This window comes from Nanorana parkeri, unplaced genomic scaffold (genome assembly GCF_000935625.1).
Source record: "Nanorana parkeri isolate BGI_ZX_2015 unplaced genomic scaffold, ASM93562v1 scaffold743, whole genome shotgun sequence".
NCBI lineage: Eukaryota > Metazoa > Chordata > Amphibia > Anura > Dicroglossidae > Nanorana > Nanorana parkeri.
In genome coordinates, this window is record NW_017307011.1 from 76,933 (window position 1) to 100,220 (window position 23,288).

The 23,288-nt window shown below is 41.7% G+C and overlaps 1 protein-coding gene across 1 annotated transcript in view; it reads left to right on the forward strand.

Moving 5' to 3' along the window:
* Positions 1 to 455: 455 nt before the first annotated feature.
* The window catches only part of LOC108793366 (protein-glutamine gamma-glutamyltransferase E-like), a 23,271-nt gene continuing 438 nt past the window's right edge, over positions 456 to 23,288 (forward strand). Inside the window, exons 1-10 of the mRNA XM_018564289.1 lie at positions 456 to 676; positions 1,404 to 1,522; positions 5,198 to 5,326; positions 5,409 to 5,580; positions 9,825 to 9,963; positions 13,084 to 13,187; positions 14,662 to 14,904; positions 17,129 to 17,464; positions 20,141 to 20,298; positions 22,611 to 22,744. Of these exons, the coding sequence (XP_018419791.1) occupies positions 472 to 676; positions 1,404 to 1,522; positions 5,198 to 5,326; positions 5,409 to 5,580; positions 9,825 to 9,963; positions 13,084 to 13,187; positions 14,662 to 14,904; positions 17,129 to 17,464; positions 20,141 to 20,298; positions 22,611 to 22,744 (1,739 nt within the window). The 5' untranslated portion in view covers positions 456 to 471. The remainder of the gene's footprint in view (positions 677 to 1,403; positions 1,523 to 5,197; positions 5,327 to 5,408; positions 5,581 to 9,824; positions 9,964 to 13,083; positions 13,188 to 14,661; positions 14,905 to 17,128; positions 17,465 to 20,140; positions 20,299 to 22,610; positions 22,745 to 23,288) is intronic.

Genomic DNA, 23,288 nt, shown 5'->3' on the forward strand with positions numbered 1-23,288 from the left:
CCCCCTTTGAGTTTGATACCCCTGCTTTAGACAGATACGGTTTTCTGCTAGGTATCTACTATTACATTACCCATGCTATGCCAGTATTTACCTTTATGCGCATAAAATTGCATACATAATTTACAGTAGACACGTAGAGTCATTTTTAATAAACCTAAAGAAAGGAAAGCAAGGCAATGCCTGTATTAACTAGCCAGATGTTTACATAAACTAGATGTGTGTTGGCTGCCATAAACTGCCATTGACTGCTATTTTCTTTCCCTTCAATTTTTATAAAATAGAAATTACACAACCACCCGAATCAAACGGAAACAACTTGACTTGTTAGATTGCAATGCCTAAAACGTAACTGATTTCAGTGGATGTGTGTTAGATAATAGTACTGAAAAAGTATGGATTCCTTTAAATAACAATTTATGACTTGTATTGTCAGGTCTCTCTCCATCAGTGCAGAAAAACACAAGGGCAGAAATGGCAGTGTCCAGCTCTGCGAGTGGGAGATCCTGGAGTGCGGTACGTGGACCAAGCAGTACCAACACCTTGAGCATTGTCATCAATATTCCAGTCACTGCAGTTATTGGCAGATATAAAATGAGTCTGCAGATTACCAGTGGAGGAAGACCAAATGTCACCAGCCTGGGAGGCTTCATTTTGCTGTTTAACCCATGGGCATCAGGTAGGTTATCTTTATTGCTGTAAATACATGTTTTACTTGTTGCAAGTATAATCATACACAAATTACACATACATACATACACAGAAATCTTAATGAGTTTTTGGTGGAATCTCTCTTGCACTTCTGCCTCAGCGACAATGGTCACCAAGACAAGTAAAGAGGGTGACTCTCTGCAGCAAGTCTTGGTTTTTCATTATACTTTAAATGTGAACTCTGACCATGGAAAGAAACCTCTTATTAGTTTCCGCTCTATTCCCTCACTGGAATGTTAGAATTTAAATAGTTTTCAAAATTTCTAAAACCTACATGACAGCCAGTGTACTCTAAACTTCAGCACTTCAATGTGTACTTTTGGCAGTGCCCATGTTCCATGCTGATTCCTATTTGATTGGCAAGCAATCAGTCAGTGAGACTTACACCAAGAGGATGACATTTTGCTTGATCAGTCACCATAACCAACTAACCTGTCACCATAAAGCTATACTCTTCACCCTAGAAGTGGGTAGATGGGTAACCATTGGAGTTTTTTCCTGGCCAGAACTCACCTTTAGGAACAACCTAGTATTTTCAGAATTAAAAGGTTAGCAACATGTTTTTCTTATGACAGGTTGCCTTTAAATGGATAAATGGCACTATTGTAAAAACATTTTTTTTTACATGCCCCACACCCTACTCCACCTATTCTTGCTTAACGGATAGATACGTGAAGGTTACTCTCTCTCCTCAGGTGATGAAGTGTATATGAGCAGCGAAGAAGAGAGAACAGAGTACGTTCTAAATCAAACTGGACTCTACTGGTTTGGAAATGTGAACAATTATGGATCTAGAAGATGGGATTATGGACAGGTAATTTTAATTCCTAAATATTGAGCAGTTTTCCTTGGACGTGGCTTGGCATTAGTGTGAGTAGCTTGTTTTCATATACTGCATTAACAAGCCAACAAGCCTAAAATAGCTGTATACAGTCGGGAATAAATAGCACGCATCATAACGATGGGAAATTCAGGAGAATCTTCCCACTGGGGTCACTGAATATATACTGTATCCCCCCCCAAAAAAGGCTAGAGCTAGACTTAAGTTTTTTAAGTTTGTGTCGAGTCAAAATGATTTTCTTAACTTTGGATAGAACCATTGATGGGGAAATAAGGGAAAATCTGCAACAGGGACACAAAAAACTAACAGAAGCGCTAGTGTTCCCCTACTCTAATTTCTGTTTAAGTTGCTATTGGAGAGTTCCCCTTACTTCCTATTCAGTAGAAAAAGTCAGCAGGACAGAAAGCAAGGGTACATCTCTAACATAGGCCTAGACAGAAATAAAATCCCAACAGAGGTTCTAACCCTTCCCCACTAAAAAAAATATTTGGCTCCAGAAACTTTAATGTTAAAATAAGTATGTCAAATTGTCAGAATGTTTATACTGCTCTGATAAACAGTTTTCTATTTATGAAAACAAATAAGGATCTGTAATTAAGGAGAATCCCAACTTATTTCCATAAATCAAAATTTACACGAGTTCTTTTATTTGCACAAACTTGAAGACAAGATGAATACATTGTATACAAAATATATATTTATTTATTAAAAATCAGTGCAGAATAATAATAAAAATATAATTGGTGACAAACAAAGAATATGGATCAAATAATTTCAATCAATTTGATAACATTGATATTAACTCAAAATATAAATGTAACCAAATAAAATAACTTTTTAAACTTTTTAAATGTAATGGGTATCTTATCAGTAGATCACAAAATAAGGAAGCAAAAGGTTCAGAATTGACATGTGACTTCTCCCAGCAACAGATATTCACAAACTCCAACTTTTAACAGTGCATGGGCAAGATTTGTCCCATCATGCACAGGGTTGGCTATAAGCCAAGACTATATTCAATGTAAAGAAAAAGAATTTCCACCAATTTCATTCAATATATATCAGACTAGACCATTGACTAGAAACTGAAATCAGCTTCCCGGAGATTATACAAATGTATATATTTATCTCCCAAGATTGAAAGACATAATTTGTACTGCAGTTAAAAATGATCTCAAATCAATCTAGATCCTACAAGAACTAAATGGTCTATCCGAATATATGTATGTGGCTAATCAATTGCCTACAGAAATATAGAAACTTATACTTTACCAGAAATTTAAAATTAGTTGTCTGAAAGAAGTCAGCGGTTACAGTTCAGAAACAAAGGATGGTCAGGTTCTCTTTAGTTCAGTTCCCTTGGACAGCCGTCCTCAGCTTCCGACCTATCGCCTAGAATGTATTTCCTTACTCCTTGTCTTTGCTAGAATCCATCTCCCCCTCTGCTGGCTCCTGCTACTACTTTTATCTAATATTCTTTTTTGTCGTTGTTGTTACACTTCTACCAATGTTGTCCTTTTCTTCCTCTTCCCTTTCTTTGCTTTCTTTATTCTTACACCCTTGCATCTCCTTTTTCCTTTTTTGCATGACTTAGCGGATGAGTTTGGAACACAAATCCCATTCAAGGTTTGGTCACATGGCGCTATTTAACATGGACATCCTGCCTAGATGAATCGATCTATTTCAGACTGTTCCATTGACACTGTCCCAATATTTTTTCCGTACACTTAAATCTGGCCTTCTTAAATATATTTGGAAAGGACATAGACCCTGACTTCGGTTTCATGTCTTAACTCTACCTAAACCTTTAGAGGGAGTTAATCTCCCTAATATTATGCAATATTACCTAGCTGCACATCTGACTAGACTGTTAGGTGCCTCTCATAAAACTGGGTGCAGCTAGAGAGTGTGCTTCTTCCTATTCCAGTATTCTCCCTTTGTTACATTGCCCTTAATAATTGCCCTCGACATCTTCTCCTTCCAATTAGGGTCTCATCGCTATTGCATACCTGGGACAGGTTAGTATGTTTCTGGCACATTTCCACCTATGATGGTCCAATTACCTCAATTTTACATAACCCTGGTTTTCCACCAGGCTGTGATAAATCTTCATTTCTCTGATGGTCATTCTGCACAACCCTCCTACATCTGTTTTGCCCTGTCCTCTGATGGCTTAAAACCGAAGGCCTCACTTTGGGAAGAATTTTCTTACTCCCCAGGTAATTGGCTCCTATAATTCCAACTCCGTGACTTTGAAACTTTGTGTCTCCTTCCAACAACCCGTACTCACCTGATCTTTACACTATACAAACTACTTATCTCTAAGATTCTGGGACCCCACCATAAATGCACACATGGGGAAAAAACTCAATTGCACCTTCTCTGAGAATGACAAATGCAAAGCTTATTCATCGACGCACAAACGTTCTGCTGCTAGTGCAGCCCAAGAGCGTAACTTCAAAATGCCAGCCAGATACCAATGTCCATCAAATCTTCACAGATTTTTCCCTATGATAACAGACGCATGCTGGCGCTGACTCTCTGAAGTAGGTACCATGCTTCATGTCTGGTGGGACTGCTAAACTACGTCCCTTTTGGGATTCAGTCTTTGATACCTGCCAAAAAGTCACATCGTCCTCTCCTCCTCAAACCCCACCCCCAAGTAGCTCTCCTATCAATCCTTCCCGATTCCTTCTCCTCTATTAAAAAAGATCTACTATGATTTTTTTCTCACTGCAGCCAGAGCTGTCATTCTTAGATACTGAAAATCCGTATCAGTTCCATCTACTCTGGAATGGATCTCGGAACTCAATAAACTGATGCATATGGAAGAATTGACGGCTCAACTCTACAACCGGTATCCTCAGCTCTTTGCCATATGGCCTCCGTGGATGCTATGTGAGAAAGATACATAATACCTCATAACATTTTATCATATATCCATAACCATCTATATCCCCTCCTTTGTTGGTGGGGCTGATTCCTGTACCTCCTGAGTGTCCCTAATTGACATCATCCACACTCTTTCTGATCTACCTTCTCCTCCTTCTCTTTACCTTTCTTACTAATTTCTTGCTCTATTTCTTTCTTATATTATGTATTCTTTATTAAATACCATAAGGAGAAATATTTATATATATTTTGTCCTTAGCAGCCTAATTTTCTCATGGATGATAGTGTTGCATACTATAACTGAGTGTTGATTAATAGTGTTATTTGTTTGGCAACTTACCATGCTTTAATGGTAATCAACCTGCTCATATTGTGCTCATCCATTTCTCAATGTTCTCAAAATCACATTGATGTGTAATGTCAGCGTCTTATTCTCTTCTACGAATTGTTATACATCTACAGTGCTTGTTTTGTATACTTTGAAAATTAATTTAAAAAAAAAAAGCCCGGACCGGTCTGGGTGAATCCCAAACAGGTGGCAACCCTAGCTATGCCCCGGGCTGCTGTAAAATGTAAGAGCCCCCTCTCTGTCCCTGGGCACCTCTGACACTATCTGCGGCCCTGCCTGTGGGCCAAAAGTAACTGGTCTGTGGGCTGGTACTTTGAGACCCCCTGCTATACATTATATGCCATCATTTTATCACTGTTTTAATCATGACCTTAGCTGAGATTTATGTAATATGTTTAATCCCACAGCTTGAAAATGACATCTTGAACATCACCCTGGCCGTGCTTGACAGGAGTCCCGAGTACAGGAATGACCCAGCCACGCATGTGTCTCGCAGAAATGATCCCATTTACGTGGGAAGAATACTAAGTGCTATGGTAGGTGGAATATTTTTTACTTAATGCAAAAAAGATTTAAACATTAACCAACTTGACAAAGCAATGCAAATGTATTCTCTAGATAAACAGCAATGATGACAATGGAGTCATTGTTGGGAACTGGAGTGGAGACTACAGTGGTGGAGAGAGCCCTACAACATGGAATGGAAGTGCCCCCATTCTCCGCCAGTGGATGCAAAATGGACCGGTCAAATTTGGGCAGTGTTGGGTATATGCAGGAGTACTTTGCACAGGTAAAGCTTTTCAAAAGTATGTCTTATGCCTAACAGCATAATCATTTTTAGTAGATCTGCACCTTGTTTGGAGGTTTGGGATATGAGGATAACTTCCCAAATTTAACCCCTTCACAACCAGCGATGTACAGTATACGTCGCTGGCATCGGGGCTGGTTAAACAGACTCCCGGCAGCTTTTGCACTTCAATTGCTTATTTCAAGTGTAAAAGGTGGCATTAGGGGTCTTTTGGACCCCCAGCATCACCTTAAAGAGTACCTGTCACCACCAACTGCTATCACATAGGGGGATTGTAAGCCCCCTATGTGATAGCAATTAAAGTAAAGTTAAAAAAAATAACAGTTTTAAAAATTATTCACATAAACACTCATCGGGTGTGCCTACTTAAGGAAACGATGAACGCACTAGACAGACATGGTGGGTATCTCCGAGAACGCCGGAGTGAGAGCAATAATTCTAGCACCAGTGGGGGATTTTAAAGCATTGTCTATGGACTTTTTGGGGTACTGAATTTTGTCACCGTTTCACGGACGCACACAATTTTTAATCAGGGCATGTTGGGTATCTTTTTACTTGTTGTAACCTCATCTTTTATTTTTTATTAAACAAATGGATATTGTATTGCGTTTTGGGGCATTTAAGTGCATTTTTCACTAACTGTTGGGGTTTGATAAGGAGTTGCGCTAATATCGTGGAACATAAAAATTTTCAACTGCCACCATTTTATTCTATAGGGTCTTGGCTTTCAGAAAATATATATTGTTTGGGGGGTTTAAAGTAATTTTCAGGCCTAAAATGTGGAATATAACATGGGTGCAAAAAAGGAAAAAAATGCCTCAGTTATGAAGGGGTTAAAGGATGAGAACGTGGAGCCCCTGTTAGCATAAAAGTACGTAGGAAGAGGACACACCCTGCTGAAACCCTGATGTAAAATGAATATGCAAATGTTTTGGTTAATCCCAGGAGTGCTTTCTTTCATCACTACTTTTCCTTAGACTGGCTTTTCAAAGAACAAAATGCTATTAGTTGGAGGTAAGATAAAAAGTTTAGTGCAGTATAACACAATTGGTCATTAAATAGTACTTTTTTTTCATATGGGTCGATACATCAGACTAAAAGCAGAAATCTCCCTCATCAGCTATGGGACAATAGAAATGAATAAAGACTGATAACAGTTCTAAATCTTCCTCACACCACAAAAAAAATGTGTTTTCATTGCTGCTTGTATTCATGGGAATGGTCAGTCGCTCAATCGCTTCTCGGCCTTTTGGCTAAGATCAAGTGTAGTATCTGTTCTTATCAGTTTTCGGTGGGGAAAAGAACCGTCCTTGCGGGGGATGGTTACTTAGTACTCGCTGGAGTGAAAGAGCGTGTGGGGCGGCTTCCTGTGAGAGGGGAACCGCTCAGTACATGGCTTTCTGACTGAACAGATGCGAAGCTTGGTCTGGCTCGAGGGTTCGGGGGCGGCAGAAGCCCGTGGTGTTGTGCCCCCTGGGGGTGGCGTCCCAGGGGTGCTCAGAAAGTCACTTGGGTATGGGACCCCACATGACTCACTGTAGCACTCGGTCACACACCATATTGCTTTTTCTGCACAACGCCTCTTGGACAGGCCTTATGGCTAGTCCGGGGCAATATTTTTGCACTCCTGCTCCGAAGGCCTGTCAGCGTGGTACACTGGCACTTTATGCACGATTGGCACTTTTTTATTTTAAAATTTTGACCCACAGATGCGAAAGGTGCAAGGGCTCCGGCGGAGGGATCTCTGAAGGTGAACTATCTCCTGATGGAATGGATACGAAGCTTGGTGGAGGCTAGAGGGTTGGGGGCGGCAGAAGCCTGTGGTGTTGTGCCCCCTGGGGGTGGCGTCCCAGGGGTGCTCAGGAAGTCACTTGGGTGTGGGACCCCACTTTGACTCACTGATCACTCGGTCACACACCACATTGCTTATTTCTGCACAACGCCTCTTGGACAGGCCTTATGGCTAGTCCGGGGCAATTTTTTTGCATTCGGCCCCTAAGGCCTGTCAGCGTGGTGCACCGGCACTCTATTATTTATTGCACGATTGGCTTTTTTAAAAAGCATAGTTTGACCCACAGTTGCTGAAGGTGCAGGTTTCTTCGGGGCCTATTCCTGACGCTGGGAGGAGATTCTGTGCCTCCTACGGGGTTCTCTGTCTCCTCCCACCCAGGAGGGGGGTTTATCTTCGGGAGATCCCCCCTGCCTAGTACTGTGTGGGACCTGTTTCGGCAGGTCCCCGACGGAAATGGTCCACCGGCCTTCGGGTTGGTGGCCCAACAGTCTCAACCCCTGTCAGGAGCCTTGCGCTCCGGGGGTCAGGAAAGTAGGTCCCTTCTTTGGAAGGACCTTGCACCCTTGTGCACGTTTTTGTGTGCTGTGATTTCACGGTTGCACTTTTTTTGTTCACAGGGGGAAGTTTGTTTTGATGCACGTCCACAGGCTTCGATAAAAAAAAATCTGTACTTATCAGTTGTTGGAGGGGAAAGGATGTTGCCACCCGATGGGAGAGCATTCTAGTACCCTCTGACGTAATGGTGGGTGTCGGAGGACGGTTCGGTCCACTGCTGGTTGCGTCAGGCTCTGATGATCGGGTAGACCCCAGACAGTGGGAGGACCCCCGACGGCACTACCTCCTGATGTGAGCGGAGAACCACTAGGTCTGGCCGGAGGGATGGGAGGCGGCAGAGCCCGTGGTGTTGTGCCCCCTGGGGGTGGCGTCCCAGGGGTGCTCAGAAAGTCACTTGGGTGTGGGACCCCACATGACTCACTGTAGCACATGGACACACACCACATTGCATTTTCTGCACTTCACCTCTGAGACAGGCCTTATGGCTAGTCCGGGGCAATATTTTTGCACTCCGGCCCCTAGGGCCTGTCAGCGTGGTGCACTGGCACTATTTCTTTATTTATTGCACCTGATGCACGATTGGCACATTTTTGTGTTTTTGTAAATTTGACCCACAGAGTGCTAGGGTGCAGGTACCTTCGGGGGCCTATTCCCGATGCAGGGGAGGAGGTTCTCTGCCCTAATATAGGGTTCTCTGCCTACTCCCCAACCAGGGGGTCTCTCTTCGGGACAGTCCCCTACCCAGTACTATGTGGGACCTGTTTCGGCAGGTCCCCAAAGGATCGGGGTCCGCCTGCCTTCGGGTAGTTGGACCATAGTATCTCAGCCAGTCAGGAGCCTTGCGCCCCGGGGGGTCGGGAATTCGAGGTCCCTTCTTAATTGAAGGCAAGCACCCTTGTGCACGTTTTTGTGTGCTGTGATTTCACGGTTCACTTTATGGGAATGGTGCTCCGTGTTCTATCTGGCTCCCATCAAATAGACAGGAATTCAGGAGATATTCCCTTCTGATAAGTCCAAAACCCATCAAATAGAGTAGGATGAAAGCTTACAAATGAGAACACAGAAAACAAAGAGCCAACAGAGGTTATAAACCTTCTATAAAACATAAAGAACCTCATATAATAGAAAAAAACACAAGTCTGAATACATTGTGAAAGGAGATCTGATGTAATGATCTTCAGAAAGACTACGTAGAATTTGACTTTATCTTCAAAAGCCCAATCTCCTGGCTGGGTGGCTCCTTCTGACACCTGCATTACCAAAAGAATAAGCGGTGAACTGGGGTTCAGAAAAAGCAACCACAGAATGTGGCAGGGGGCACAGGTATCCAGCAATGTTGAATGCCAAAGAGCCTAACTTAGGTTGCAGAGCTGGAACATAGAGGAGGTTGGAGAAATGGGCCACGAGAGAGGTGATTATGAGATGTCTTTTCTTACAGGGAGATGGCATTGGAAATAATTTTTTTTAAACCTGACTGAGTCGCTTTAAATCCAAAATTGTGCAAAAAAAAATCTATTTTGGTTGACCATGGATAATAAACTCAAATACATAAAGCTATTTAAAATGCATATGTTTGTGTTATATGAATATACTTCTATATAGCAAGTTTGTAATCTTTGAAAAGTTCTATAATGGACATCTAGTTGTAATCAAAATTATTAAATTCTGATTGCAAATCATGTTTATTGGCAACATTTACAGAATGTTTACAATGTACAAATCAAACAAAAGTGAAATGGGTTAAACACAAAAAATGTTTCCGCAAATTCAACTGAAAATTCAACTTTTTATAAGTTAAATTTTAATTACAACTGTATCTATGCCATGAATAGAAGATGATGAATCTTTTTGCAATATTTTTTTTCATTTTTTTTCCCAGTTCTCAGATGTTTGGGGATACCAGCCAGGGTGATTATAAACTTCCAGTCTGCTCATGACACACATGGAAATCTCCTGGTTGATAATATCTATAACGAAGATGGGAGAAAGAATGAAGATGAGACCGAGGACAGTGTTTGGTAAGTGACGCAGGTGCACCTAATTAAGAAAACTGTTGATGGACTATTGGGAGACAAGGTAGAACTTTACAGCTGTCTCCATTGGAAGATGTTCCTCTACTGCGGTTGTTTGATGCAATCATGTTAACATGGACCAGAACTTGAAAGGAATGTTTGTGGAATGCAGAATCCTTCCCATGAAAAAATGAGATTGTTTTGAGAGCAAAGGGAGGGCTGTGTCTGCCAGCAGGCTGCCTAACCTCCCCAACAAGCGTGGGACCTCAGGCAGCCAAATCTATTTAAAAATTGAAAGCGCCAGTATCAGAGCTATGCATCGGGGGCATTTCCACGAGTACTAGTATCGTTATCTGTGCATCCCTGGCTTATACTGCTTGCAGGTTCTCTCTGTGATTGTGTGGGTTTCCTCCGGGTACTTAAATAGTACATTTTATTACTAGAGGTGCACCGAAATGAACATTTCTAAACGAAACCGAAATAAAAAAAATGTCAGACCGAAACCAAAAATTGTTTTTTATTTTAACTTTTTTAAATATTTTTTTTATAAACTTTTTAATTTTTTGTATGTATTATTATTTATTATTTTTTATTAAATATTTTTATTTTTTACTTTACTTTTAGGGGCTTCGGAGAAATATTAGGGGTCTAACAGACCCCTGATATTTCCCTTTTAAAATAGAAAACCGTGTCAGAATAGAAAAAATAAAATAAAACTTTGATTGCTAGATTCCTATTGGCTATTTCAATTTGCAGTAGCCAATAGTACGCCGGCCAATAGAACACTGTTGGGCGGAGCTAGCTGTCACTTTTTTAACTATTTTTCTGTTCTGCTCTGTCCCTCTGAGGGACCGAGCAGAACAGCCGAGCCGAATGCCGCTCGGCGGCATTCGGCTATTCACTCACTGCTGTTCGTCATCTATGAGAATAGACCGAACAGCAGCGAGTAGCCTGCCGGAGGTTTGGCTCAGCCGATCCAGATGTTGGATCGGCTGAGTCGAACTCCTTCTGCACTTCGGGTTGGCCGAACATGCTGAGCATGTTCGGCTGACCCGAAGCCATGCGAAGCTACCCGATGTATGGCTGATTTCAGCAATCAGCCGTACCAGCCTCAAGTGAATAGCCGAACATCACTTCGCGTTAGGTCGGTCATTCACTCGGCTGCCTACGGCAGCTTAGTGAATATACCCGATAGTGTGAAATCCTTAAAAACTTTTAATCATAGGTTCTTTAAAAACTTACGTTCAAGGCTTATTAGGCAGAGCCTAATAACTAATTAGGTAGTTCCTCCACTTTTAATCTATGATTAAAAGTTTTTAAGGATTTCACACTATGTGGCGTCTACATTTTTTTCCATGAGGCACTGAATGAATTACAAGGAGAAATGTGCGGAGGAGGTTAATATTGGCCATTTAGAAGGTGGATTGACAGAAATTGGAACAACTTGAACCGACCAAAAGTTTTTTAAAAAACCCAGCAAACTGAAAGGAGATATTGACTGCAGAGGAGGTTGCCATCAGCTGTCTTGGGAGAATGGCTCGCTAAGGATTGTAATCTGAGTGCAGTTTGACCATTTAATAGTGGTCAAAGGAGTCTGGTGAGTGTTTTGATTGCACAAAAACACTAAGGATATTACACTTAGAATTACCTTTTTGGAATGTCGAATAATTGCACTTTATATATTGCTGACATAACCTCATAAAGACTCCTTTTTTTTTAGATCATTTTGTGGAGTTGCACATGTCAGGATCACAACATTTTGCACATGCAGTTTTTGAGATTGTATTGAATTTAATATAGGGGAGGTCAAATACTATGTTGGGACTATCACTAGGCACTTTTTTGTATATGCACAAGTTGTACATTTTTTTGCGCAGTGACTTTGTTTTTGAGGTTTTCTCGGGTCCTGTCTTTGCAGTGGAAAGTGAAACTAAACTGGGCAAACATAAGGGCTCATGCACACTGCTGCCCATGGCAGTAGAGCATAAATTCTGGTGCATTTTCCCCACCAGTGAGCCACAGGTGCTTCTTACAGCCTCCCACAGAAGGCAATGGCTGTATGCAGGGTAAACGCGGTACTTGCATAAACACCCGCATGTTTTCAGGCTCTCAACCCCAGACACTGACATTCTGCCCTCATGTGATATGAACAAAGTTGAGTAAAAAAAAAAAGTCTAACAAAATAAATACCCAAAACATTTTTTGGATACACCCACATATAAATGCACATACCTGCATTGGGAACGCATATGTACAAAAACGACATTTGTGTCACACAATTTGGGTATCGCCACACACGAGCAATAATTCTGGGCCCATATTTTAAACTGATGACCCGTACCATACCATAGTTTTTGCCATTTCGGGTTTTGGGACTTGACATAATTGGTATATATTTACTTGACTTAATATTATCTTTTATTTTTTAATAAGAAATTGGGGATTATTAAATTAATTTGAATGTATATTTTTTACTGAAAATATACTGTAGATTTGATAAACAATAGCATCACTATTGTGCAGCATAAAAAATGCAACTAACAGCATTTTATTCTACAGGGCCACTACTTTCTGTAAAAATATAGAAGGGAAATTATCAAAACTGGTTGCCATGCACAGCTGCTCCAGATTTTGTCTGCTCCAGTTTTGATGATTTCCCCCCATAGTGGTTTGGAGTTTTAGGTGCGTTTTCAAGTAAAAGAAATGTGCATGTGTGCCCAAAATTAAAAATGGTTAAATATTGAAAAGGTTAAAATAATATCTATCTTCACTTTCCTCCACAACGCTCCCTATTATAGGTCCGCTTATAGACCAATATACCATTTATACTCAAATTGCAGGCAGCTAAATAGACATGGGGAGATGTTTTATATGCCAATGGAGCCCTCTCCTAATGGCCACAGTAGGTGTTCAGGAACTCAATTGCAGACTTGATACTGGAGTCTCTGAAAGATACAAGAAATTGTCACATAGTTTAACTCTCAAACTACCAAAAATGTAATATATGTTTTTGGATATACTGAACAAGACTGTTATTTGAGGGTACATTAAAAATACTGTATTGCAGTAACTCAGCCATGGCCATTTTTCCTTTAGTAATGAAGTATTATGTGTTTCTATTCACAGGAACTTCCATGCATGGAATGAAGCCTATTTTACTAGAAAGGATCTTGGGTCACTTTATAATGGATGGCAAATACTGGATGCAACTCCACAGGAACGTAGCGACGGTATGTGACTCGGGCTACACATTATGCCCTGTATAAATAGACATAAAGGCTGCTTCCATTCATGACCTTTATTGGATACATTGATTTGGTGGAATATAGCAACTACTTATGTACTTATGAATGGATCGGCAGATCTACACCCTGGCTTATTATATTTAAAGGCATCAAAGCTTAAAACAGACCTTGCACTAAAATGCAAAGTCTGCTTTTTACACCAGGGCCACCCCTCTATTTCAAATCATGGAATTATCACAAAAAAAACAAATTGGCATAAAAATATAGAAAATATACTTGCCCTATAGCTTGAATTCTGCACTAGAAAGGGTGATGTCACAGTCCTTTGAGTAAGATCCTGGGAATTCTGAGTATCCCAAATATTGCAAGAAGATGCTCATGTGCTGTGTAAGAGATTTTGGATTTTCAGCTGTCTCAGGATCCCACTCTAAGGACTGTTCATCACGTGGAAGTATTTTTTCTAACTTATCTCCAGTGTTTTTTGGGGGTTTTTTTTGTATTGCATGTATAATGCAAAATAAATGAGGTAGACTCGTAATAAGCAGTCCTTGGATTTAAGTGTAAGGTGCACTTTCATATTTCAGATTCTCTAAACCTGGTCCTATGATGGGAGATGGGCTAGGACAGAGGAAGGCAACCTTGGCTCTCCAGCTGTGCTGAAACTACAAATCCCATAAGGCATTGCAAGCCACAGGCATGACTCCCAGAGGCAGAAGCATGATGGGATTTGTAGTTTCAGCACAGCTGGAGAACCAAGGTTGCCTACCCCTGGGCTAGGAGAACCCCAACTGGGGATTTTCTGCTTCCATGTTCTTTGAAATTATAAAACAAAAACTGAACCCACCCCAAAGATGGATGCAGCTAAGCTGCTATGACTGCAGCAAGGAATGAAGCCAAGATGGGGAATGTATGACCCTCAGCAATGTCAACCCTCCCATTTCTCTTAGGAAAGGTTTTTGGGCCTGTGTTGATGCGCTTTGGGTTCGGGTCAATGGCGTTATTTTGGACATCAGTTTATATTGCATCTGAGATTAGTCAAAATTAATTGATGGGTACATTTGACCTACTTCTGACATGCTTCAAGATGAGTTTACATTCCTATAAACCTGTATGGAAATGCAAAACTGGCATAAAACAAAAAAACTGCTAGTTGACACAGGCCCTTTCTTTGGTTACATTTAGACAAACATCCAGAATTCGGCAAAAGAGGGACACAAAATAGGGAAACGGTTATAAATTGCTAATTTTAAGCCTTGGTGCTAACACCGCTCCCCTGCTGCCCCAGGCACTACCCACATTATGGTAAATACAGCCCTTTCTATAGTGAGGTGTGTTGGGATGGGACAGGTTCTGACCAATGAGATAGTAGCAATGAAGTAGTACATTCCATAATGTTAAACACTTTACAGATCTAATCATGTTCTGCTAACAAACAATACATGGCTCTGTTTTCATGCAGGTAGATACCAATTGGGACCGACCTCGCAGAAGGCAGTGAAGGAAGGAGATGTAGACAAACCCTACGATGCCATATTTGTGTTTGGTGAAGTGAATTGTGACCAAGCACACTGGATTATGCATGGGGATGGAAGCAAAACATTGGCTTACTCTGAGCCTGCAGGTGTTGGGCAGCTCACCAGTACCAAAGCAGTTGGTTCTTTTCAACGCAGGGATATAACCAATGACTACAAATACCCAGAAGGTATCTTTTTTTTTTTTAGTTTGATGCTGCTCATTTAATTATGGTGTAATTTGTTGAAATCTTGCTTGAAGCGCGATAATTATAGAACAGCAGAGGAAGAAACAAGCAGTACAAGGAGAGCAAGGATTAATATGATGGGTCGGGGGGATAAACTATTCCAATAACAAGCCATTCTTGGAGCTAAGCTATTGCTTTTTATACATGTAAAAACATAAGGACATTGCTTTGAGAGATGCACAGAGGCTGCCATAGACCTACTTCAGAAAGTTCTAGTTTTCTGGCTAGGGGGGAGTGCGGCCACTTTACCGGCCCATACAAGTGATCTGGCAACAGCTGATCTGCAAATATAAACAGCGTCCTGCCAGGAGTCTGTTTAACCCCTTAAGGACCCATGACGGAATTATCCCATCATGGATCGTGAAGGGGTTAATGTTCTATTCTGGAATAAATGGAGTTTCTGAAACGAAAACTTAATTCACTGTTAGACTGTTGGCTCAAGAAAAATCCTATTCCTTGCTCCTCCTCCTCTCTCCTCAGCTTTTTTGGAAGATGGTATGCAGATTATCTTGCAGTGCCATCTGCAGCCCCACCATAAAATGTAATGGCTCTGTGTAGGACCCCCCGCCCAAAAAAAAAGAAAGAGCTGCAGCCAGCAAACAAATGTAAGCAGCATCCTGGGTAGAGATCTTGTCTTGGAACCTGTGAGAATGTACAATATCTCTATAATACTACATATTGGGGCCTCAACTGAAGCCTATTCCTGCAAAAACGTGTTTCTTTTTTATTAGTGTGTGTAAGGGTTAGAAACTGTCAAATATTTTTATTGCTGTCTGTGTCCCAGTTGGGGAGATTTTTCCTCACTATCGATCCGTGAGTAGTGTCACACAGAACATGAAGCATGAGAAAATATTCCAGTGGAGGCCCTTTTTTTTTTTTTTAATAGAGAAAATGTAGGACCCCTCTCAGACTTTTGTCTGTCTCGTTTAAGGGTTGTTGCCTTAAAAAAAAAGTCAAAGCTTTTTTGTTTTTTGCTTTTACTTCTCTTTTGGGTCACAGGAGCACATTTACTAAAGTCTATCTGCTGACAGCACAGATCTGTGCTGCAGCAGAAAGGATCATTTACTACATTATTGTCCAACCCAGCTCAGTAAGTGACAGTTGGCTTTGCCTCTCTAGAGCCAGAGCCAGCCGTAGCTGCCCTTTCCCTTATCTGCCCCACCAATAAGTGTTGGAAGAACAGAGAGGGATGATTCCTGCTGGGAGCAATCTCAGACAGTCACTGTTCTCTGGAGAAAGAGTCTGAGAGCTGAAGTTATATGATTACTCAGCTCTCGGTAATTAGAGCCGGTGTGTGACAGCTGCAGTGTCCCATGCCAACTCTAAGCAGCAGGGAGAATATATATTATGTGTTGCATTGCACTTTGGAAAATGAGGCGTGACTCGGCAGCAACTGCAGCAGCTGCTGAAAGATGTAATTGCAGACATTGTGATCAGATTCCTAAATACAAGACACAGAAATCCAGAAAGTAGATCCTTCCAAATTCCACAACGATGTCACTGTAGGAAATGTGTCCTCATTGGACACACCAAAAAAATGCATGATGCATGAAAATATGTAGTGTATAGTGTAGTGTGGTGCATAGTGTATAATGCACCACAAATGCACCACAACACGTAACGGAAATGTGTATAAATATGCTACAATGCATGATATAAAAAAAGGACAAAAGCGGACACGGATAGATGTGATCCTGGCCTAAAATTGGAAACCTTTTTGCTACTATGCCATTATCATTATCATCAACATTATCATTATATATATATATATATTTTTTAAATAATAACACATGATGCAGAAAAATGAAAGCTGCGCACTTTTCTTATTTCAAACAAACCAATACAGAAACCAGGCAGAGGGGTAGCACAGTGACCTACTGAATTGAACTGGTAAGGCAACACCGATCTACTGATAAAATTCTGGATTTCAATCTACATAAGCTGTAGTTAGAAGTTCACTCGGGCCTAACATCTCCGAGACATCTCGTCTTTCTGGCTGCGTCTCTGTGACAGGAAGTGAAAGAAAATCTCCCCGATGGGACACAGGGCAACCACCTCACAGGGGTCTTAACAATTCCCTACTCTATCCAAAACGAAAAAAATAATAATTTGGCAGAGTATTTCACGTTCCACATTTATTTACTGTTATATCATCTCTTTCTTCCAGGTTCTGCTAAGGAAAGAGAGATCTTTGCAAAAGCAAAGGCAAAAGCAGAGCCACCCAGGCCACCTCTAATGGCACGTGAAGCTAGATTTGCTGCTGCACGCAATGAGGATAGTGCTCCATCTGCTCCCCCAAAACCTGAATTTTCTGCCAGTTTTAAAAAAGCGGCCGAAACACAAGTTGGTGATGATCTGAAACTCAGCTTGACGTTCAAAAACACTGTGGCTAAATCCCACAAGATAAAGGTCAACATGACAGCCACCGCCATAATATACAACAGTAAACCGGTCAAAGATATTCTTACTGAATCCCATTCTGTTACACTGGGACCGAACGAAGGTAAGTGCACAGTAACCCATTGTCTTGTATGTATGTATATATAAAAATCATAAACCGGAAATATTTCTGCCAAAAAATAAGCTTCCCATTGCAGATGTACATCAGTCAGTATGCCGGAAATATGTTTGACTGGTTTCACACTTTTGAGGGCAACCACAAAGCCCAGTACTGTGCCAAAGGCGATGCCACTGGTTTTGAGTGGCACCCCCATCACACTAAAGCTTTGCGCCTGCATTGCAGAGCACGGTAAAGTGCAGTAATGCACTACTCTGCTGTGTTGAGGAAAATAGTGTATGTGCGTGCTTTGGTCCACCCTGGTGTGTATTAACACTCAGGTTTAAATAGGGGCTAACTGTGTTTAAATTCAGTCCAGTTAACATGGGCATACAGTATGTCACAGTATTAAAATAAACCCCTCTTTTTCAAAGCAAACCTGGCTTTTCCTATTGGGGAGATTCACCCCTCTATTTGAGAGGGGAAATCCAAAATTTTAGAGTCCGCAGAACAAGGGGTAGGGGGGAAAATTCCAATTTCAGAGACAGTTGTTTAAAAGGGGAATTCCCCGCCCTTTGGAAGATTTCCTCTAACTTCCTGTTGCGTCCTTGGGAGAGGAAGTGAGTCAAAATGTTTTCAATGGAACATAGACAGAAAAAAAGAAACTGACGGGTTTTAACCCTTTCCTGCTGTATCCCAAACTGAAAAAAGTTTTGGCTATATATACACTTGAAATTATATAGATTTTATAGAGCTGCATACATCAGACAACTGAGTAAGGAGGAACCCGAGGGACTTAGTTGCTTAAGCCAAACATGTTTTCTAATTTTGAGTGGGGGAGGGTTAGAATTCCTGCTATCTGGGACTCCATTCGAGAGATTTACACTCGCTTTCTGCCCTACTGACAATGCTTTCACCAGACAGGAAGTAAGGAAAAATCTGCACCAGGGACATACAGTAGACGGAAACAAAAATCTGACACAGGTTCTAGCTTTCATCTAATGTACTAAAGAAAATACATTTAGAAGTGAGGGTAAATCAGTCCAACAGAGCCCAGGTAGTAGTAACAAGCTGGCATGGGTTCTAACCCTATGCTCTAATTTACAGCTGACCGTTATGTAGCTTGAAGCCCAAAGTTCCAAAGCTAACATTTAACAACCAAAATCCCATGCTTTTAAATTGTCTGTTCACATCCAAGAGCTCAGATGCCTGTAGCTCAATGCCTTAAGCTGAAAAGGGTACACAAGCTACTGTTGAAGCAGAATGGGGCATTCTTGACCAGACGTCCATGGAAGTGTCTGAAGAACACTTGAAAACAGCTGAAAATTAGTGTTTTTCAAGGTTAAATAATCCTCTTTTCCTTGTACTCGGCCTTCCATTGGCTAAAACAAAAACGCTCAAGTCGGAATACAGCATAGAAAAAAACTTAGAAAAACACACAAAAAATGCTCCAGAATCCCCTGTAAACTCTCACACTTAGGTCTGAAAGCAGCCTTAAGAGCTAAATCCAAAACTGAAAAAAAATGTTTTGACTGGACATGCACTAACTTTGGAGAAGAAGCTACAGGATTGACATTCAGGTTCTCTAACTTGTATCTTAGACCAGTGCCCAAGTGTGTCAAGCTTCACAGCTGGTGTGCCTGGAGCAAAAGAAAAAAGCTGCCACTTCCTACCATAAAATTAAATATAGGAACTATCATTCATGAACAACCCAGTAAGTGGTAAAGTACAGTGGCAATCAGATGGCATTTAAACTTGTAACCCGATTGCCCTGTTCAGTTCCAGTTGTACTCCTTTTCTTTGCTACCATTTGGGTTACTGGCCCTACCACCATTATCGGAAATCTATACTCCATGCACTATGCCATGCACTATTTTTTTACGGGGAAGGAAAACCTTTTCTTCAGAAATTATATAGTTCAAGCCAATTTTGTTTTAAAGCAGAACTCCTCGCATCTGATAAATTCCCTTTGTACCACCACCACCCCCTGCACTGAAAGGGTTCTTTGCTCATATGTGCAAAGGGGACTGGAATAAACTTGCTTACGTAATAATAATACTTACTCCTTGCTCCTGCGGGTTTGCTCACAGCTATATGACAACAAGTCCCCAGAGCCACTTTTCGCAAGCCTTCTGATGTTATCAAGTATGATGCAGGTCCAGCAGTCCTGCATTGTACATGAGGAGGAAAAGGTCCCCCTTACATACTGAAAACATCAGAGAACAAGAAATACAGTAAATATTTTTTTGGATCCCCATAGACTAAAAGTAGGCACACTTTGGCCTTCCAGCTGTGTTGAAACTACAAATCTCGTGAGGTATTGCAAGACTGAGACAGCCACAGGCCAGGTGCATGTTGGGATTTGAAGTTACCACAGCTGGAGGGCCAAACTCTGCCCACTCCTGCCCTAGACTAAACAAGCAATTGTACAGGAAGGAGGTTGTCTCTCAAGTTGAAATTTTACAGTGAGTGTCTCATTGACTTAGTGGGCCCGGAAGGACAGTCTTACCTGTTGGGGCAAATTAGACCACACTTTATAAGGTTTTTGCCTTCCTCTGGATCAAGTATGGGTTTGGGGTTCTTTAGATGCAGGTTTTATTTTTCTCTATTGCTTTAACACAATGGACACAATGGAGGTTATTTTTTGCATTTGCATGACCTTTCTTTCTACTTGTTTTCTAGAGAAAAGCCTTGAGCTGACAATAAAATACATACAGTATAGACAGGCCATAACGCCTGACAACATGATTCAAACTACAGCTGTGTGTGAGGATGAGAATGGAGGGAACCTGCTGGTACAAATCGTGACTACATTGAAGAACCCGGCACTGCTGTTTAGGGTAGGACTTCTTGGCTATTCTCAATTTTCTTACTACAATCCAGTGGCCAGAGGTACAATAAAATACAAAAAAAGGATAAAGCGCAACTCCTGTGGGCACACTAAAATTAGGTGACTGTTGTGTAAGGGTGTGCAGCAGCTCCTCGGTACAGGGAGAGGACCCTGTCTATTCAAAATTGCAGATATGGGCAAAGCAGGACAGGAGCGCGACTACCAAAAGGACGTGGATAGGTATATGTAGTACAGATTGTAAATGGATCTTTGTATGTGAAAAATTCAGTGACACTGTTAATAGTGGACAAAGGGACTTACAGTTCGAGGTTCCCCCGTGATCTATATGCCGCCCTCCTTTGGAAGGTCCAGGATCGCAAGAGTGTCACCGGTGTTGTAGCAGGCTGATCACTTGGAGGTGCGCATTCGTATGGCCACCCACGGACTCGGCGGGCCGAACCGCGTCGGTCAAAGACGGAAGAATGGGGAGGAGCTACACGCGGCTAGGGCACGCCGTGCGTCGTTGGTCTGGATCGGTAGCGGTGTGGGCGGTGGAGGTCTCAGGTGGTGGAGGTCTCCAGTGGCTACGCGTTTCGAGGAATCCCTCTTTATCAAGCCTAAAAGATGCTGGAGATCACAGGAGATTTGACTGTTTTTAAATGAAACAGGGGGGAGGAGTGTGGTTTCGTTGAGCCTGGTTTATAGATCAGATCCCCTCCAATTAAACGTTAGCCCCAAAATAAAAATGAATTGTCATCTAAAGCCATATATCCACAGCAGGTCGAGCACTGATAGCTCGCACTCAAGGCGGACCCAGACTGCTAATCCACTCCCCCCTCATGTGAGCGGCAGCCTATCACCAGGCTCAACGTAACCACACTCCTCCCCCCTGTTTCATTTAAAAACAGTCAAATCTCCTGTGATCTCCAGCATCTTTCAGGCTTGATAAAGAGGGATTCCTCGAAACGCGTAGCCACTGGAGACACCCGACCACCATAGACCTCCACCACCTGAGACCTACACCGCTACCGATCCAGACCAACGACGCACGGCGTGCCCTAGCCGCGTGTAGCTCCTCCCCATCCTTCCGTCTTTGTCCGACGCGGCTCGGCCCGGCCAGCCGAGTCCGTGGGTGGCCATACGGATGCGCACCTCCAAGTGATCAGCCTGCTACACCACCGGTGACACTCTTGCGATCCTGGACCTTCCAAAGGAGGGCGGCATATAGATCACGGGGGAACCTCGAACTGTAAGTCCCTTTGTCCACTATTAACAGTGTCACGGAATTTTTCACATACAAAGATCCATTTACAATCTGTACTACATATACCTATCCACGTCCTTTTGGTAGTCGCGCTCCTGTCCTGCTTTGCCCATATCCGGAGGTACAATAAGGTGGTCTATTTGAAAAAAACTGAGATATGGACATACTTAAAAAAAAATGTAAAAAAATGGGGTGCTATACAACTGTGCATTGCGCTCCTCTGACTTCCAACTTGCATGATAAGAATGAATGCAAGTAAAAAAAGAAAGTCGCCAGGAGAGCCTTGTCATGTGACCTGTCAGGCACATGAATGGCTCTCCACCTACAATGGAGTCTTCTGTTGTCTAGGATTCCAAAGGCGGCATACCACACACCACATTTTATGAATGGAAGACCTTGGTATGTAGAATGTAAAGTACAACCGAGGGCAGATAGAGAGCCATTCTAATACATATTGCCTTAGCAATCTAAATGTCATTTACTCTGGGTTATCTGTACTTGAAAGGAGCATTATGGGACGAGTGAAATACGCTCATCCCCATACTTAGACACTGAATCTGTCACACGTCAGCTCTATAGATCAAGAACTGAGCAATCACATACCACTGGCTCAGTGCCTGATCTTCTCCCTGCAGAGAGCGGTGACTGTCAATCATATCATCACACCCTGCAGGGATCCCCCCTCCCCTCCTTACTTCAGTGGTGACTGGAGGGACGGACAGAGGAAAGAGTTTCTGTAGTCCAGAGAGATAGAAATCACCAGCAGCACAGGTAGAGAGCACACATAATTACTAGCTCACAAAGTTTCTGTCATGAGCAACAGGTATTTTTCTGCACTTATTAAACAGAATTAAATACTTTCAAAATACTTTCAATGGTATATTTAACAGACAACAAGGGAGAAAATAAGTTTATTGTTGGAGTTTACGGTACATACATTTTAATTAATACATATTAGTTTGCTTGGTAGTATTACTACTTCCACGAACACCAATCATACTACCATAGTAATAATACCAATAATATTACAACAGATTGTATATTAATTTTTTTCATAGACTATTGAAGACGTCAAATTAAACAAACCTACAAAAGTGGATGTTATATTTACTAATCCAAGTAAAGAAGAGGTCTGTAACAGTGTTTTGATTGTAGAGGGGAGTGGCCTTTTGAGCGACCAACTGATTGTTAAGTGAGTATAAATAGTTTTTGGAAAATGTTATAAAAATATAAAATGAATTATTACATCATAAGCAGTCTTTTTTATTATTATTATCCTGGCCAATACCAGGCATGGTAGGCTGTTTAACCTGCACTGATTGGAGAGGAAAATTTCCAGGAATGTCTCAAATTAAGTGGTCTATCATATGCAAACCATGTTTTCCTGTTCAAGGAAGCTGACATTTTGTTTACCCAGTCTTGTGATTTACACACCTCTGCTATAAATCTTATGGTTCAGATTTACAGCGTGTCTGCTCACCTAGGAAATGTATTACCAATTTGATGATGCTGGTGACACAGCGATCTGCAAAAGCAGTCCACGAAAATAAGTTGTCGCCTCCTTCGCTATGCAGTGGAGCAGAGGGATCTGAATCACAGAACTTGCACAGAATTCCAGATCCCTTCACAAGAAAAATTGTTCAGAATTATAAAGTTGAATTCCAGGCAAAACTGAGCTTTGGAGAGAATGGAAAAATTAGAGTCTTTGTCTGTTTTGTATTGCTATCTGCCTCCTA